The sequence below is a fragment of the Rhinolophus hipposideros genome (assembly GCF_964194185.1).
Source record: "Rhinolophus hipposideros genome assembly, chromosome: X".
NCBI lineage: Eukaryota > Metazoa > Chordata > Mammalia > Chiroptera > Rhinolophidae > Rhinolophus > Rhinolophus hipposideros.
Window position 1 is genome coordinate 73,778,216 of NC_138046.1, and position 17,411 is coordinate 73,795,626.

The 17,411-nt window shown below is 38.8% G+C and overlaps 2 protein-coding genes across 3 annotated transcripts in view; one reads left to right on the top strand and one right to left on the bottom strand.

Annotated features, from left to right (window-relative positions):
* Positions 1–17,411, top strand: part of HDX (highly divergent homeobox) — a 217,687-nt gene that overhangs the window by 105,051 nt on the left and 95,225 nt on the right. The window lies entirely within an intron of this gene.
* On the bottom strand, positions 9,212–9,815 carry LOC308494858 (sperm surface protein Sp17-like). The gene has a single exon (XM_081042824.1). The coding sequence runs from the start codon at positions 9,696–9,698 to the stop codon at positions 9,261–9,263; it is 438 nt and encodes a 145-aa protein (XP_080898950.1). The 5' UTR covers positions 9,699–9,815; the 3' UTR covers positions 9,212–9,260.

Consider the following 17,411-nt stretch of genomic DNA (forward strand, 5'->3'; position numbering starts at 1 on the left):
TGATTGTGTTTCTGAGTTCATTAAACTGCCTTTCTGTGTTTTCTTGCATCTCGTTCAGTTTTTTCAGAATTGCGATCTTGAATTCTCTGTCATTTAAATCACAAAGGTCCATATCTCTAAGTTCCTTTTCTGGAGACTTTTCACTTTCTTTCTGAGCTATCTTGTTGCCTTGGTTATTCATGGCAATCACTGATTTACTATTTCTCTTCCTAGACATCTAGAGGAGTGTCTTCTGCAACAGGTTGATAGGTATGCGAAGAGCTTTTGGAGTTCCAAAGCTCTTTCTGCACCAGATTCAGAGCCCGTTTGTTTCAGCAGTTCTGTTTACTCCTGCAGGGATCCGCCCAGATAGGTGGGGCCAGGGGCGGGGTGAGTTGTGAGAGGTGGCCCAGAGCAATGGCGGCGACCACCACCACAGCCAGTCCTGCTTCCACAGCTCCCTCCCCTTTGCCGGAACTAGTTGAGCTGCGAATCTGTGTCTGCGGTCCACAGTTCTCAGAGCAGCAAATATTCTGTCCTTTGATCCGACACTGCTACTTTATCGCTTCTAGCACCGGGCAGGTGGGGGCGGGGCGAGCTCTGGGAGGGTAGGGAGGGGGCGGCTAGTCTCCGTGCCTAGGGCTTCCGTTCTCCGCTTGGCAGTGAGGGCTTAAACCACCGATTTCAGCACTCTTCCCTCAGTCTTTGCTCCGAGGTCTGCCGTGAGCGAGCGTTGGGTTCAGCGGTTTTGTATGCTGCGCCCTCAGCCCTGCGGGCCTTGAGCGGAGCCCTCGCAGTCCGAGTCCTTCCCTCTCCCGCAGCGGCGGTAGTTCCGGGAGCAGAGGGCTCCGAGCACTGAGCTAGGTCTGTGTCCTGCGCCCACGCGGCTCCGTCTCCGCACTTCTCCTCTCCCTCCTGCCCCGCTCGCGCGATTCACCCACCTGGAGGTGAATTCAGTAGTCGGCCTCTTCGTCTTGCCTGTCTGCTGTGCAAGGAGTTCTTTGTGGAGTTATTGTTGTCCGATTCGTTGTAAATTCCAGGGGAGCGTTACAGAGGCTCACCTCACGCCGCCATTTTTTTTATAGCCTTTGTTCTATGTATCTTTTGAACTCTCCTCTAATTTCTTCTTGGCCCCGTCGTTCTTTAAAAGTATGTTGTTTAATCTCCATGTATTTCTGTTTTTCCCTGCTTTCTTTTTGCAGTTGATATCCAGTTTCAAAGCGTTGTGATCAGAGAATATGCTTGGTATGATTTCAATCTTCTTAAATTTGCTGAGGCTGATTTTATGTCCCAATATATGGTCTATCCTACAGAATGTTCCATGTACACTGTAAAAGTATGTATAGTCTGATGTTTAAGGATGAAGTGCTCTATAAATGTCACTTATGTCCATTTCGTCTAAGGTGTCATTTAGGGCTGCTATTTTGTTATTTATTTTCTATTTGGATGATCTATCCATAGCTGTCAATGATGTATTTTGGTCCCCTAGTATAATTGTGTTTTGGTTATTTTCTCCCTTTAGTTCTATTAGTAGTTGGTTGGTATATTTCGGTGCTCCCTGATTGGGGGCATAAATATTGATGACTGTCATGTCTTCTTGTTGTATAGTCCGCTTTACCATTATGAAATGTCCATCTTTGTCTCTTGTTATCTTTTTCACCCTGAAGTCTGTTTCATCAGAAATCATTATGGCTACACCTGATTTTCTCTGGGTACCATTTGCTTGGAGTGTCAATTTCCACCCTTTCACTTTGAGTCTATGCTTGTCCTTGTAGCTGAGATGTATTTTTTGGAGACTGCATATGGTTGGGTTTAGTTTTTTGATCCAATCTGCTACTCTGTGTCTCTTTATTGGTGAGTGCAGTCCATTTACATTTAGGGTGATTATTGATATGTGAGGATTTCTTGTCATTCTATCTTTAGTTTTCTGGTAAGGCTGTGTCTCCATTGTTTCCTTGCCTTTTTGTTGTTGTCTATTATTTCTGTGTGGTGGTATTCTATGATGTTTCTCTCTGTTTCTTCTTTTATTACAGTATGTATTTCAGTTCTGCATGTTTTTTGAGTGGTTATCTTTAAGTTTATGTAAAACAAAGTTTGATATTTAGAGTATTCCAGTTTCTTCAACACGCTTACTTTCTCTATTCCCATATTCCAGTTCAGGCCTTTACTCTACCCTTTTTTATGTTTTGGTTGCCACAGTTGTCCCTGTTGATGGTGGTCGAATAGCCTCTTGTAGTATTTCTTGTAGTGCAGGTCATGTATTAGAAAATTCCTTCAGCTTCTGGATGTCTGGAAAGGTCTTTATTGCTCTTTCATATCTAAAGGAGATCTTTGCTGGATATATTATTCTTGGCTCATAATTTCTCTCTTTCAATAGTTTGAATATTTGGTTCCATTCCCTCCTAGCTTGTAGAGTTTCTGCTGAAAAATCTAATAATAATCTAATGGGCTTTTCTTTGTAACTTACCGTCTTCTTTTCCCTGGCTGCCTTGAGGATTCTTTCTTTGTCATTGATTTTAGACAGCTTCAATACAATGTGCCTTGGTGAAGGCCTGCTCGGATTGAGGTAATTAGGTGTTCTATTTGCTTCTTGGATTCCAGGATCCAGTTTTGTCCACTAGTTTGGGAAGTTCTCATCAACGATTTGTTTGAATATATTCTCTGTTCCCTTCTCTCTTTCTTCTCCTTCTGGTATGCCGATTATTCTTATATTGCTCTTTCTGATGGAGTCAGAAAGTTCTTGTAGAGTTCTTTCATTTCTTTTAAGTCTCAAGTCTCTTTCTTCTTCCATCTGTGTAAATTCCAGGTTCCTATCTTCGATGTCACTGATTTTTTCCTCCATCTGGTCAATTCTACTACCTAAGCTGGTTATTTCATTCTTAATTTCTTCTATTGAGTTCTTTATCTCCAGAAATTCTCTTTGGTTGTTTTTTAAAATTTCGATCTCTTTCGTAAAATGCTCATGGTGTTCTTTGATTGTTTTTCAGTGTCCATTAAACTGCCTTTCTGTGTTTTCTTGCATCTCGTTCAGTTTTTTCAGAATTGCAATCCTGAATTCTCTGTCATTTAAATCACATATTTCCATATCTCTAAGTTCCTTTTCTGGAGACTGTTCACTTTCTTTCTGAGCTATCTTGTTGCCTTGGTTATTCATGGCAATCACTGATTTACTATTTCTCTTTCTAGACATCTACAGGAGTGGCTTCTGCAACAGGTTGATAGGTATGCGAAGACCTTTTGAAGTTCCAAAGCTCTTTCTGCACCAGATTCAGAGCCCCAGTGTTTCACCAGTTCTGTTTACCCCTGGAGGGATCCGCCCAGATAAGTGGGGCCAGGGGCGGAATGAGTTGTGACAGTTGGCCCAGAGGAATGATGGCGACCACCACTACAGCCAGTCCTGCTTCCACAGCTCCCTCCCCTTTGCCGGAACTAGTTGCGCTGCAAATCTGTGTCTGTGGTCCACAGTTCTCAGAGCAGCAAATATTCTGTCCTTTGATCTGACACTGCTACTTTATGGCTTCTAGCTCAGGGCAGGTGGGGGCGTGGCGAGCTCTGGGAGGGTAGGGAGGGGGTGGCTAGTCTCCGTGCCTAAGGCTTCCGTTCTCTGCTCGGCAGAGAGGGCTTAAACCATCGTTTTCAGCCTTCTTCCCTCAGTTTTTTCTCCAAGGTGTCTCCTGTGAGTGTTGGGTTCAGCCGTGTTATATGTTGCCCCCTCAGCCCTTGGGCCTTAAGCGGAGCCCTTGCAGTCCGAGTTCTTCCCTCTCCAGCAGCTGTAGTAGTTCCGGGAGCAGCGAGCTCAGAGCACTGGGATAGGTCTGTGTCCTGCGCCCACGCGGCTCCGTCTCCGCACTTCTCTTCTCCCTCCTCCCCTGCTTGTGCGATTCACCCACCTGGAGGTGAATTCAGTAGTGGGCCTCTTCGTGTTGCATGTCTGCTGTGCAGGGAGTCCTTTGTGGAGTTATTGTTGTCCGATTCGTTGTAAATTTCAGGGGAGCTCTACAGAGGCTCACCACAGCCGCCATTTTCCCTCTCCCCTTTGTGATGTACAATCTTTTAATGCTAGAATTGTCTTTTGGAATTTTGCATGTGTATTCATCAGAGATATTGTTCTGCAGTTTTCTTTTTTGTATTATCTTTACCAGGTTTTGGTATATGAGTAATGTTGGTCTCATAAAATGAGTTAAGGAGTATTGTCTCTTCTTCGATTTTTTGGAAGTGTTTGAGTAGGATAGATGTTAGATCCTCTTTGAATATTAGGTAGAATTCACTAGTGAAGCCATGTGGTCTGGGACTTTTGCTTTTGGGAAGGTTTTGAATGACTGGTTCAATTTCCTTACTGGTGATTGGTCCATTTAGATTTTCCAATTCTTCCTAATTCAGCCTAGGAAGGCTATATGTTTCTAAGAACTTGTCCATTTCTCTAGGTTATTAAATTTGGTGGCATATTGCCTTCATGGCATTCTTGGAGGATCCTTTGTATTTCTGTGCCATCTGTGATTACCGCCGCTCTTTCATTTCTAGTTTTGTTTATTAGTGTCTTTTCTCTTTTTATCTTAGTGAGTTTAGCCAAGGGTTGTCAATTTTGTAAACTTTTCAAAGAACCAGCTCTTTGTCACATTGATTTTTTCTATTGTCTTTTTGTTCTCTATTTCATTGAGTTCCGATCTGACTTTTATTATTTCCTTTTTTCTGCTGACCTTAGGTTTCATTTGTTCCTCTTTTTCTAGTTCTTCAAGGTGTAATATGAGGTTGTTTATATGGGATTTTTTTTGTTTCTTGAGATAGGCCTGTAATGATACAAATTTGCCTTTTAAAACTGCTTTCGCTGCATCCCAAAAATTTTGGTAGCATTCATTTTCATTCTCGTTTGTTTCTTTGTACCTTTTGATCTCTCCTTTTATTTCTTCTTTGACCCAGTCATTCATTAAAATTATGTTTTTTAATCACATATTTTTGCTTTTGGTTTGAAGTTCGTATCCAACTTCAAAGCCTTATGATCAGAGATTATCCTTGGTATGATTTCAATCTTCTTAAATTTGCTGAGGCATTTTTATGTCCCAATATATGGTCTATCCTTGAGAATGTTCCATGTACACTAGAAAAGATTGTATAGTCTGATGTTCTAAGATGAAGTGCTCTATAAAAGTCAATTATGTCCATTTCATTTAATGTGTCATTGAGGGATCATATTTATTTATTTTCTGTTTGGATGATCTATCCATAGCTTTCAATGATGTAGTTATGTCTTCTTCTATAATTGTGTTTTGGTCAATTTCTCCCTTTAATTCTGTTAGCAGTTGCTTTGTATATTTTGGTGCTCCCTGATTGGGGGCAGAAATATTGATGGCTGTTATGTTTTCTTGTTGTGTAATTCCCTTTCTCATTATGAAATGTCATTCTTTCTCTCTTGTTACCTTTTTTATCCCTAAGTCTGTTTCATCTGATATCAGTAAGGCTACACCTCTTTTTTCTGGATGCTATTTGCTTGGAGTGTCAATATCTGTTCTTTTACTTTGAGTTTATATTTGTCCTTGTTGCTGAGATGTTTCTCTTGGTGGCAGCTTATGGTTGGATACAGGTTTTTGATCCAATCTGCCACTGTGTGACTTTTTTTTGGTGAATTCTGTCCATTTACATTTAGGGTGATGATTGATTTATGAGGATTTCCTGTAATTCTATCTTTGTTTTTCTGTTGGGACTGTCGCACTGTTTCTTTGCCTTCTTGTGGCTGTCTATTATTTCAGTGTGGTGGTATTCTATGATTATTCTCTCTGTTTCTTCTTTTATTATGTTATAGATTTCATTTCCAAATTTTTTTGAGTGGTTACAATTCAGTTTATGTTAAGAAAGTTTCATGTTTGGGGTATTCCATTTTCTTCAGCATGCTTACTTTCCCCATTCCTTTGTGCCAGTTCAAACATTTCTTCTCTCCCCTTTTATGTTTTTGTTGTCACAAATTATCCCTATTTATGCTGTGAGTTGATTTCTGCACTGAGTACCAAGTTGTCTTTTTCTTCTATTTTTTTAAGTGTTTTTCCCCTTTACCCCATATGTTATGTTTAAGTGTATAGTGTCTTATTTGGTGTAGAGGTTGCCATTTTCTGTTTCTGTCTGTCTGTTCATAGTACTACTCATAGAGTTTTATTCTTTTGCTCTTTTGTGTCAGGTCGAATAGCCTCCTTCAGTATTTCTTGTAGTACAGGTCTTGTGTTAAAAAATTCCTTCAGCTTCTTTATGTCTGGAAAGGTCTTTATTCCTCATTCATATCTAAAGGATATATTTGCTGGATATATTATTCTTGGTTTATAATTTCTCTCTTTCACTAGTTCAAATATTTGATTCCATTCCTTCCTGTTTTGTAGAGTTTCTGCTGAAATATCTATGATAATCTAATGGACTTTCCTTTGTAGTTTACCATCTTCTTTTCCTTCGCTCTCCTTAAGAATTTCTTCTTTGTCTTTAATTTTTTTACAGCTTCACTGCAATATGACTTGCAGAAACCCAGTTGGGATTGAGGTATATGGTGTTCTATTTGCTTCATGAATTTGAAGATCCACTTCTTTCGACAGATTTGGGAAATTCTCATCAACTATTTGTTTGAATATATTCTATGTTCCCTTCTCCCTTTCTTCTCATTCTGGTATGTCCATTATTCTATATTGCTCTTTCTGATGGACTCAGAAAGTTCTTGTGGAGTTCTTTCATTTCTTTTAACTCTCAAGTCTCTCTGTTCTTCGATCCGTGTCATTTACATATATCTGTCTTCGATGTCACTGATTCTTTCCTCCATCTAGTCAGCTCTATTACCTATGCTGGCTATTTCATTCTTCATTTCTTTTACTGAGTTTGTAATCCTAAGAAATTCTATTTAGTTCTTTTTTAAAATTTCAATATCTTTGGTATAATGTTCATTTTGTCCTTTGATTGTGTTTCTGAGTTCATTAAACCTCTTATTTCTGTTTTCTTGCATCTCGAGTCTTTCCAGAACTGCAATCTTGAATCATCTGTCATTTAAGTCACATATTTCCATGTCTTTAAGTTCATTTTCTGGAAATTTTTCAGTTTCTTTCTGAGCTCCCTTATTACTTTCATTATTTATGGAAATTACTGAATTATTATTTATCTTCCTAGGCAACTACAGGAGTGGGTTCTGCAACATGTTGGTAGGAAGAGGTCTTCCTTTTGCTTTCCAGTAGGTATTGGTAAAATGCCTTATTTTCTCTCAGTCTGCAGACTTTTTTTCTCTCTCACACTGTAGTGTTATGTTTTCTCTGCACTGTTCCAGCTTCTCATACAATGCAGGATTCTCAAGAAAGTGGGCTTCTCCTCTGTGAGCAGGTTGCCTGGGTCTGAAAACACCACCTCCATGAGTGGATGTGGAGATCTTCTGAATTCCAAATCTTTTCCTGGACCAATTTCAGAGCCTGTGTGTTTCATCAGTTCTGTTTACCCCTGTAGGGATCAGCCCATATAGGTGGGGGAGTGGGGTGGTGTGAGTTGTGAAAGGTATCTGTGAGCAATGGCGGTGACCACCAGCACAGCCAGTCCTACACCCAAGGCTCCCTCCCCTTTGCCAGAAATAGTTGTTCCACAAGTCCGTGGCTGTGGGCTCCAGTTCTCAGAACCGCAAATATTCTGTTATTTTGATCTAACACTGCTACTATTCCACTTCTAACACTAGATAGGTGAGTGTGGGTCCATCTCTGGGAGAGTAGGGAGAAGGCATCTCATCTCCATGCCTATGCCTTCCATCCTCTGCTTGGCAGTGAGGGCTTCAACCACCATTTTTACCCTTCTTCCCTTAGTCTTTTTTTCGAGGTCTCTGCCTTGAGTGTTGGGTTCACCTATGTTATATGCTGATCCCTTAGGCCACAATCTCTTTTTCCCCAAAAAAATCATAACTCTTAATTTTTGGTTAACCCTTTAAAAAGAGAGGCTATCTTCATTAACTGAGAAATAACTGTTCTAACCAAATAATTCCTGATAAAAAGAATTGATTGTTGAAGTTAATTTCTTAGATAATAAAAAGTATCTGTATTATACAATACTTTTTAAAACACACGCCATCATAATATTAAAATATATACAGGCATACTTCATTTTATTATACTACACATTACTGTGCTTCACAGTTACTGTATTTTTACTACAAATTGAAGGTTTCTGCAGTCCTGCATTGAGTAAATTTATAGGTGCCATTTCCCAACAGGATTTGCTCACTTTGTGTCTCATTGTCACAGTTTGATGATTCTTGCAATATTTCAAACTTTCTCATTATCATTATGTTTGTTATGATGATCTGCAATCAGTGATGTTACTATTGTAATTGTTTTGGGGCTCAACAAACCACACCCATATATGACACCAAACATAATCCATAAATGTTGTGTGGGTTCTGACTGCTCCACTAAACAGCCGTTTCCCTATCACTCTACCTCTCCAGGCCTCCCTATTCCGTGAGACAAAACACTATTGAAATTAGGTCAACTAATAACCTTACAATGGCCTCTAAGTGTTCAAGTGAAAGAAAGAGTTGTATGACTCTCACTTTAAATCAAAAGCTGGAAACGATTAAGCTTATTGAGGAAAATATATCAAAATCCAAGATAGGCCAAAAGTTGGGCCTCTTGTGCCAAACAGTTAGCCAAGTTGTAAATGGAAAGCAAAAGTTCTTGAAGGAAATGAAAAGTGCTACTCCAGTCAACACACAAATGGTAAGAAAGCAAAACAGTCTTATTACTGATATGGAGAAGGTTTTACTGGTCTGGATAGAAGATCCAACCTGCTACAATATTCCCTTAAACCAAAGACTAATTCAGAGCAAGGCTCTAACTCTTTCAAGTTTGTTAATGCTGAGAGAGGTAAGGAAGTTGCAGAAGAAATATTTGAAGTTAGCAGAAGTTGGTTTATGAGGTTTAAGGAAAGAAGCCATCTCCATAACATAAAAGAACAAGATGAAACAGCAAGTGCTAGTGTAGAACTTGCAGCAAGTTATCCAGAAGATCTAGCTAAGATAATTAGTAAATGTGTCTACACTAAACAACAGATTTTCAATGTAGATGGAACAGCCTTATTTATTTATTTATTTATTTATTTTTTCCAATGGCATGTTTATTAAACAAATGCTCATGACAGATTTTCACAATAGCAACAAGTGTTATTTCACTACATCAAATCTCCCTAAGGAAAAAAAAAAAAACAACAACAATCACAACAACGTTGATGGCTTTGGATTATTTTTTCATGTTTTCGGGTTGGGATGGGGGACAAAACCAGTCTCCTCAGTTGTTTTCCTGTGTTATCTCTTCTTGAAGATAACCTTTTTTCATTTTCTTCACCTCCTCTCTGGCTAAGTGTCCCTGGAAGACTGCTTGGATTTTGACAGCAGCATTTTCCACTTTTTCCTTATCTTCTTCAGAAGATTCTAAGGCTGTGACTAGTGTCTCCTCCTTCGTAGCTGTCTGAGACTTTCCTTTCTCAGGTGGTTCTTGCTCCTTGAACACATGGTTGTTATAGAAGCGGTCATCTACCTTACTCCCCCATTCTGCTGGATCAAAGTTGGTTTTCTCTCTTCTCTCTAGAAGATTCTCAAAATATGCTGCTGCAAAAGCTGGTATATTGTCCGGTTGCTCCCTCAGAATCTCACGTGTCAGCCCTTCAAGAAGATTCCCAAATCCTTGTGGAATTCGGTAGTGGGTGTTGGAGAACGGAATCGACATCTCCTTGGAAGAAACTGCCTATTGTACCTCTTAGTTCTCCCAGAGCGGGTGCCGATGGTTCTGGTTGTTTTTTTTCCCGTTGCTGGGGAACCGTTTGTTGGTGGTGTTGTTTACTTAACTATGGCGGCCGAGAAGGGGAGAGATAAGACCCGGCGGGCGGCCGCCAGCCCAGCCTTATTTATTGAAGAAGATGCCACCTAGGACTTTCATGCCTAAAGAGGATAATTCAATGCTCAGGTTCAAAGCTTCAACAGACAGGCTGACTCTTCTTAAAGACTAATGCAGCTGATGACTTTAAGTTAATGCCAATGCTCATTAATCATTCTGAACAGTTTAGGGCCCTTAAGAGTTATGCTATAACAACTCTGCCTATGCTTCGTAAATGAAACAAAAGGCTGGATAACAGCAAATCTGTTTAAAAAATAGCTAACTGAATATTACAAGCCCACTGTTGAGAACTAATGCTCAGAAAAAGATATTCCTTTCAAAATATCACTGCTCATTGACAATACACCTGCTGACCCAACAGCTCTGATGGCGATGTATAATGAGATTAATGTTTTCATGCCTGCTAACACAACATCCATTTTGTAAGCCATGGATCAAGGAGTAATTCTGACTTTCAAGTCTTATTATTTGAGAAATACATTCCATAAGGCTATAGTAGCCATAAATAGTGATTCCTCTGATGGATCTGGGCAAAGTCAATTGAAAACATTCTGGAAAGGATTCACAATTCTAGCTGCCATTAAGAGTGTGCATGATTCATGGGAAGCGGTCACAATATCAACATTAACAAGAGTTTGGAAAAAGTTGATTCCAGCCTTCGTGGATGAATTAGAGGAATTTGAGACTTCAGTGGTGGAAGTAACTGCAGATGTGGTGGAAATAGCAAGAGAACTAGAATTAGAAGTGTAGCTAGAAGATGTGACTGAATTGCTACAATATCATGATACAACTGTAATGGCTGCAGAATTGCTTCATATGGATGAGCAAAGAAAGGGAACTCTTGAGTTGGAATCCACTTCTGGTGAAGATGTGAAGAATATTGAAATGCCAGAAAAAGATGTCAAATATTACATAAATGTAGTTGATAAAGCAATGGCAGGATTTGAGAGAGTTGACTCCAATTTTTAAAGAAATTCTACTGTGGCAAATGGTATCAAACAACATTGCATGCTACAGTGAAATCATTTGTAAAAAGAAGAGTCCATCGATGTGGCAAACTTCATTGTAGTTTTAAGAATTTGAAAAAAAAACACAATAATTTGCCACAGCCACCCCAACCTTCCGTAACCACCATCCTGATCAGTCAATAGCCATCAACATTGAAGCAAAACCCTCATATCTTCTTGAAGGCTTAGATAATGGTTAGCATTTATTAGCAATAATGCATTTTTAAATCAAGGTATGTGCATTTTTAAAGACATAGTACTATTACACACTTCATAGGGTATTATATAGTGTAAATATAACTTTTATATTCACTGGGAAACCAAACAAAAATCATGTGACTCACTTTCTAGCAATATTTATGTTTTTGTGGTAGTCTGGCACTGAACCTGCAATATCTCTGAGGTATACTGTATATAATGCAAATAAGCATATAAAAATAATTAGTCTTACTTAAAGAAATGCAAGTTAAAATGATAAGATATGGTAGTCCCCCCTTGTCTGAGGGCCAGGGATAAGTTCCAAGATCCCCAGTGGATGCCTGAAACCATTGATAATACCAAAATTTCACCTTTTCACTTAACAGAGGCCCTTTATGGCTTCTTTTTGGTGTATCTGAATTACCAGAATCACCACCACTCTTGTACTTTGGGGCCATTATTATGTAAAATAAGTGTTAAAGACAAGCACTAAGATTCCATGACAGTCAATCTGTAACCAAGACAGCTATTAAGTGACTAATGGGTAGGTAGTGTATACAGCATGTATATGCTGGAAAAAGGGATGATTCACATTCAGTGCAGGATGGAGCTGAATGATGCGAGATTTCATCACACTATTCAGAACAGCACACAATTTAAAACTTATGTCATGTTTATTTCTGGAATTTTCCATTTAATATTTCCAAACTGCAGTTGACCACAGGTAACTGAAACTGAGGAAGGTGAAACGACAAATAAGAGGGACCTGCTGTACCATTTTTCACTAAAGTAGCAAAAATTACAAAGTTCACTATACCTAGCATTGCTACAGATATGGGAAAATAGGGAGCAGCATACATTTCAGCCCTTATCCAAGGACAATTTGGATTATTTTTTAAAAATTTAAGTGCACATATTCTTTGGCCCACCAATTCCGTTTTGCAATATAAGATCAAAAATTAAGGCCCCTTATTATATGTGTTTTGGCATCTGGGGAAAACCTAGAGGGTCTTGAATGATGGTCCAACCACAAGTTGGACCCTTCCCATCATGTTCCTGCAGATAAAATACCATATTCAAACAACTTTCCTTATCATGGGGATCAGGGACAGTGCCTATTATTCCTTCAGCTCCCTGCTAGCCCACAGAATGATTCAAACAAGCTAAGTACATTCTCCTGTAGGAAACAAGGGTTTCATCAACCTCAGGAGCTACACCAAAACATCTGCTTGTTTTTTCTGTTTCTAAATGGAATTGCTATGTGGCCCTGTGTGGTATACAGTGTTTTCCTTCTCCAGGCTATGAATATAGAGACTAATACACTACTGTTGATTTCATCTGTCTAGTTATTTGTTCATCCCAATAAGATTAGGGTAGGAATCTCTTCCTCATCAATGGAAAGCAGTTTTGGTGATCAAAACACATGTCTAACAAAAATGACGGCTTGAGGTGAGCCTCTGTAAAGCTCCCCAGGATTTTACAAGTAATCGAACAATAACTCCACAAAGGACACCCTGCACAGCAGAAAGGCAAGATGAAGAGGCCCACTACTGAATTCACCTACAAGTGGGAGAATCGCACGAGCGGGGGAGATGGGAAGGGAGAAGTGCAGAGAAGGAGCCTCGTGGACACAGGACGCAGACATAGCTCAGTGCTCTGAGCTCTCTGCATCCCAGAACTACCACAGCTGCAGGAGAGGGAAGAACTCGGACTCCTGGAGCTCCGCTTATGGCCCACAGGGCTGAAGGGATATCATATAACACGCTGAACCCAACACTCATGGCAGAGAACTCGGAGAAAAGACTAAAGAAAAAGGCTGAAAATGGTGGTTTAAGCCCTCACTACCAAGCAGATAACGAAAGCCTTAGGGACTGAGACTAGCCGACCTCTCCCTACCTGCCGAGAGCTCACCCACTGCCACCTGCCTGGTGCTAGAAGCGGAATAGTAGCAGTGTCAGATCAAAAGAATAGAATATTTGCTGTTCTGAAAACTGTGGACTGCAGACACAGATTAGCAGCCAAACTAGTTCCGGCCACGTATCACAACTCACCCCGTCCCTGGCACCACCTATCTGGGCAGATCCCTGCAGGAGTAAACAGAACTGCTGAAACAAACGGGCTCTGAATCTGGTGCAGAAAGAGCTTTGTAACTTCAAAAGTTCTCCGCATCCCCGGGGACGTGGTGCCCTATGACCCAGGCGAACTGTTAACAGAGGAGAGGCCGATCTCCCAGGGAATCCCCCCATTGTGTGAGAAGCTGGAATAGTGCAGAGAAAACATAGCACTACTGTGTGAGAGAGGAAAAAAAAAAGGCTGCAGTCAGAGAGAAAATAAAACATTCTACCAACAAGCACTAAAAACAAAAGAAAGACCTCTTCCTATCAACCTGTTGCAGAAGCCACTCCTGTAGATATCTGGAAAGAGAAATAATAAATCAGAAATTGCCATGAATAACCGAGGCAACAAGACAGCTCAGAAAGAAAGTGAAGTCTCCAGAAAAGGAACTTAAAGATATGGAAATACGTGATTTAAATGACAGAGAATTCAAGATTGTAGTTCAGAAAAAACTCAACGAGAAGCAAGAAAATACAGAAAGGCAATTTAATGAACTCAGAAACAAAATCAAAGAACAGCATGAACATTTTACGAAAGAGATTGAAATGTGAAAAAAGAACCAAATGGAATTTCTGGAGATTAAGAATTCAATAGAAGAAATTAAGAAAGATATAACCATATTAGGTAGTACAGTTGACCAGATGGTGGAAAGAATCAGTGACATCGAAGATAGAAGCCTGGAAATTACAAAGATGGAAGAAGAAAGAGACATGAGACTTAAAAGAAATGAAAGAACTCTACAAGAATTTTCTGACTCTATGAGAAACAGCAATATAAGAATAATAGGCATACCATAAGGAAACAAAAGAGAGAAGGGAACAGAAAATATATTCAAACAAATCGATGATGAAAACTTCCCAAACTTGTGGACAGACCTGGATCTTCAAATCCAAGAAGCAAACAGAACACCTAATTACCTCAATCCCAACAGGCCTTCTCCAAGGCACATTGTATTGAAGCTGTCTAAAATCAACGACAAAGAAAGAATCCTCAAGGCAGCCAGGGAAAAGAACACGGTAACCTATAAAGGAAAGCCCATTAGATTATCATCAGATTTTTCAGCAGAAACTCTACAAGCCACGAGGAAGTGGAACCAAATATTCAAACTATTGAAAGAGAGAAATTATGAGCCAAGAGTAATATATCCAGCAAAGATATCCTTTAGATATGAAAAAGGAATAAAAACCTTTGCAGACATACAGAAGCTCAGGGAATTTTCTAATTCATGACCTGCACTACAAGAAATACTAAAGGAGGCAATTCGACCACCAGCAACAGGAACAATTTGTGCCAACATAAAAAGGGGGAGAGTAAAGGCCTGAACCGGAATATGGGAATGGAGAAAGTAAGCGTGCTGAAGAAAATGGAATACTCTAAATATCAAACTTTCTTTTACATAAACTTAAGGGTAACCACTCAAAAAAAATCCAGAACTGAAATATATGCTGTAATAAAAGAAGAAACAGAGGGAAACATCATAGAATACCACCACACAGAAATAATAGACAATGACAAAAAGGCAAAGAAAGAATGGAGACACGGCCTTACCAGAAAACTGAAGATAGAATGACAGGAAATCCTCAAATATCAATAATCACACTAAATGTAAATGGACTGAACTCACCATTAAAAAGTCACAGAGTAGCAGATTGGATCAAAAAACTAAACCCAACCATATGCTGTCTCCAAGAGATACATCTCAGCTACAAGGACAAGCATAGACTCAAAGTGAAAGGGTGGAAATTGACACTCCAAGCAAATGGTACGCAGAGAAAATCAGGTGTAGCCATAATGATACCAGATGAAACAGACTTCAGGGTGAAAAAGATAACAAGAGAGAAATATGGACATTTCATAATGGTAAAGGGGAGTATACAACAAGAAGAATAACAGTCATCAATATTTATGCCCCCATTCAGGGAGCACCAAAATACACCTAGCAATTACTAACAGAACTAAAGGGAGAAATTGACCAAAAGACAATTATACTAGGGGACTTAAATACATCATTGACAGCTATGGATAGATCATCCAAACAGAAAATAAATAACGAAATAGCAGCCCTAAATGACACCTTAGATGAAATGGACATAATTGACATATATAGGGCACTTCATCCTAAAACATCTGACTATACATTCTTTACGAGTGTACATGGAACCTTCTCAAGGATAGATCATATAATGGGACATAAAATCAGCCTCAGCAATTTAAGAAGATTGAAATCATACCAAGCATATTCTCTGATCACAAGGCTTTGAAATCGAATATCAACTGCGAAAGGAAAGCAGGAAAAAACACAAATACATGAAGATTAAACAACATACTTTTAAAGAACGACTGGGTTAAAGAAGAAATTAGATGAGACTTCAAAAGATACATTGAAACAAATGACAATGAAAATACATCCTACCAAAATTTTTCAGATGGAGCGAAAGCAGTTTTAAGAGGGAAATTTATATCATTACAGGCCTATCTCAAGAAAGAAGGAAAATCCCAAATAAATAACCTCATGTTACACTTAAAAGAACTATAAAAAGAAGAACAATTGAAACCCAAGGTCAGCAGAAGAAAGGAAACAACAAAACTCAGAGCAGAACTAAATGAAATAGAGAACAAAAAGATAATAGCAAAACGTAATGTGACAAAGAGCTGGTTCTTTGAAAAGATTAACAAGATTGATAAACCCTTCGCTAGATTCAATAAGATAAGAAGAGAGAAGACACTGATTAACAAAATAACAAATAAAAAAGGGGAAGTTATCACAGACACCACAGAAATAGAAAGGATCACACAAGAATACTATGAAGGAGTATATGCCACCAAATTCAATAACTTCGAAGAAATGGACAAGTTCTTAGAAACATATAGCCTTCCAAGGCTGAAACATGAAGAACTGGAAAATGTAAACAGACCGATCACCAGTAACGAAATTGAATCAGTCATCCAAAACCTTCCAAAAAGCAAAAGTCCAGGACCAGATGTCTTCACTAGTGAATTCTACCAAACCTTCAAAGTAGATCTAATACCAATAGTGCTCAAACTCTTCTGAAAACTTGAAGAAGAGACAGTACTACCAAACTCACTTTATGAAGCCAACATTACTCTGATACCAAAACCTGGTAAGGACAACAAAAAAAAGAAAACTACAGACCAATATCTCTGATGAATACTGACACAAAAATCCTAAACAAAATTTTAGCAAATTGAATACAACAATGCTTTAAAAAATTTTATTCATCACGACCAAGTGGGGTTCATCCCTGCAGCACAAGGATGGTACAACTTCCGCAAATCCATCAATGTGATACATCACATAAACAAAATAAAGGATAAAAATTGAATGATTATATCAATTGATGCAGAAAAAACATTTGACATCCATTTATGATTAAACACTTAATAAAATAGGTATAGAAGGAAAATACCTGAACATAATAAAGGCCATATATGACAAGCCCTCAGCTTATCTCATAATTAATGGTGAAAAACTGAAAGCCCTTTGCTCTATGTTCTGAAACACCACAGGGCTGTCCCCTATCACCTCTGGTTTTCAACATTGTGTTGGAAGTCCTTGCCAGAGCAATCAGGCAAGAGAAAGAAATAAAAGGCATCCAAATTGGGAATGAAGAAGTTAAATTTTCACTCTTTGCAGATGACATGATGCTATATATAGAATACCCTAAAAACTCCACCAAAATGCAGTTAGAATCAATCAATGAATACAGTAAAGTTGCTGGCTACAAAATCAACGCACAAAAACCCATTGCATTCCTATATACTAACAATGAAATCTCAGAAAAAGAAATACAAAAAACAATTACGTTTGCAATTGCAGCAAAAAGAATAAAATACCTAGGAATAAACTTAACCAAGGATGTGAAGGATTTATGTCCTGAAAACTATAAGACATTTTTGAAAGAAATTGAGGAAGACACTAAGAAATGGAAAGATATTCCATGTTCATGGATTGAAAGAAACAACGTAGTTAAAATGGCCATATTACCCAAAGCAATATACAGATTTAATGCAATCCCCATCAAAATCCCAATGGCATTTTTTAAAGAAATAGAAGAAAAAAATCATCAGATTTTTTTGGAACCACAAAAGACCCCAAATAGCCAAAGCAATCTTAAGAAAAAAGAACAATACTGGAGGTATCGCACTCCCTGACCTTAAGTTTTACTACCCGGCTACAATAATCTAAACATTATGGTATTGGCAG

Bases quoted from the DNA above. Each gene is read 5' to 3' on its own strand.
- LOC308494858 (XM_081042824.1), bottom strand. From the start codon at position 9,698: ATGTCGATTCCGTTCTCCAACACCCACTACCGAATTCCACAAGGATTT.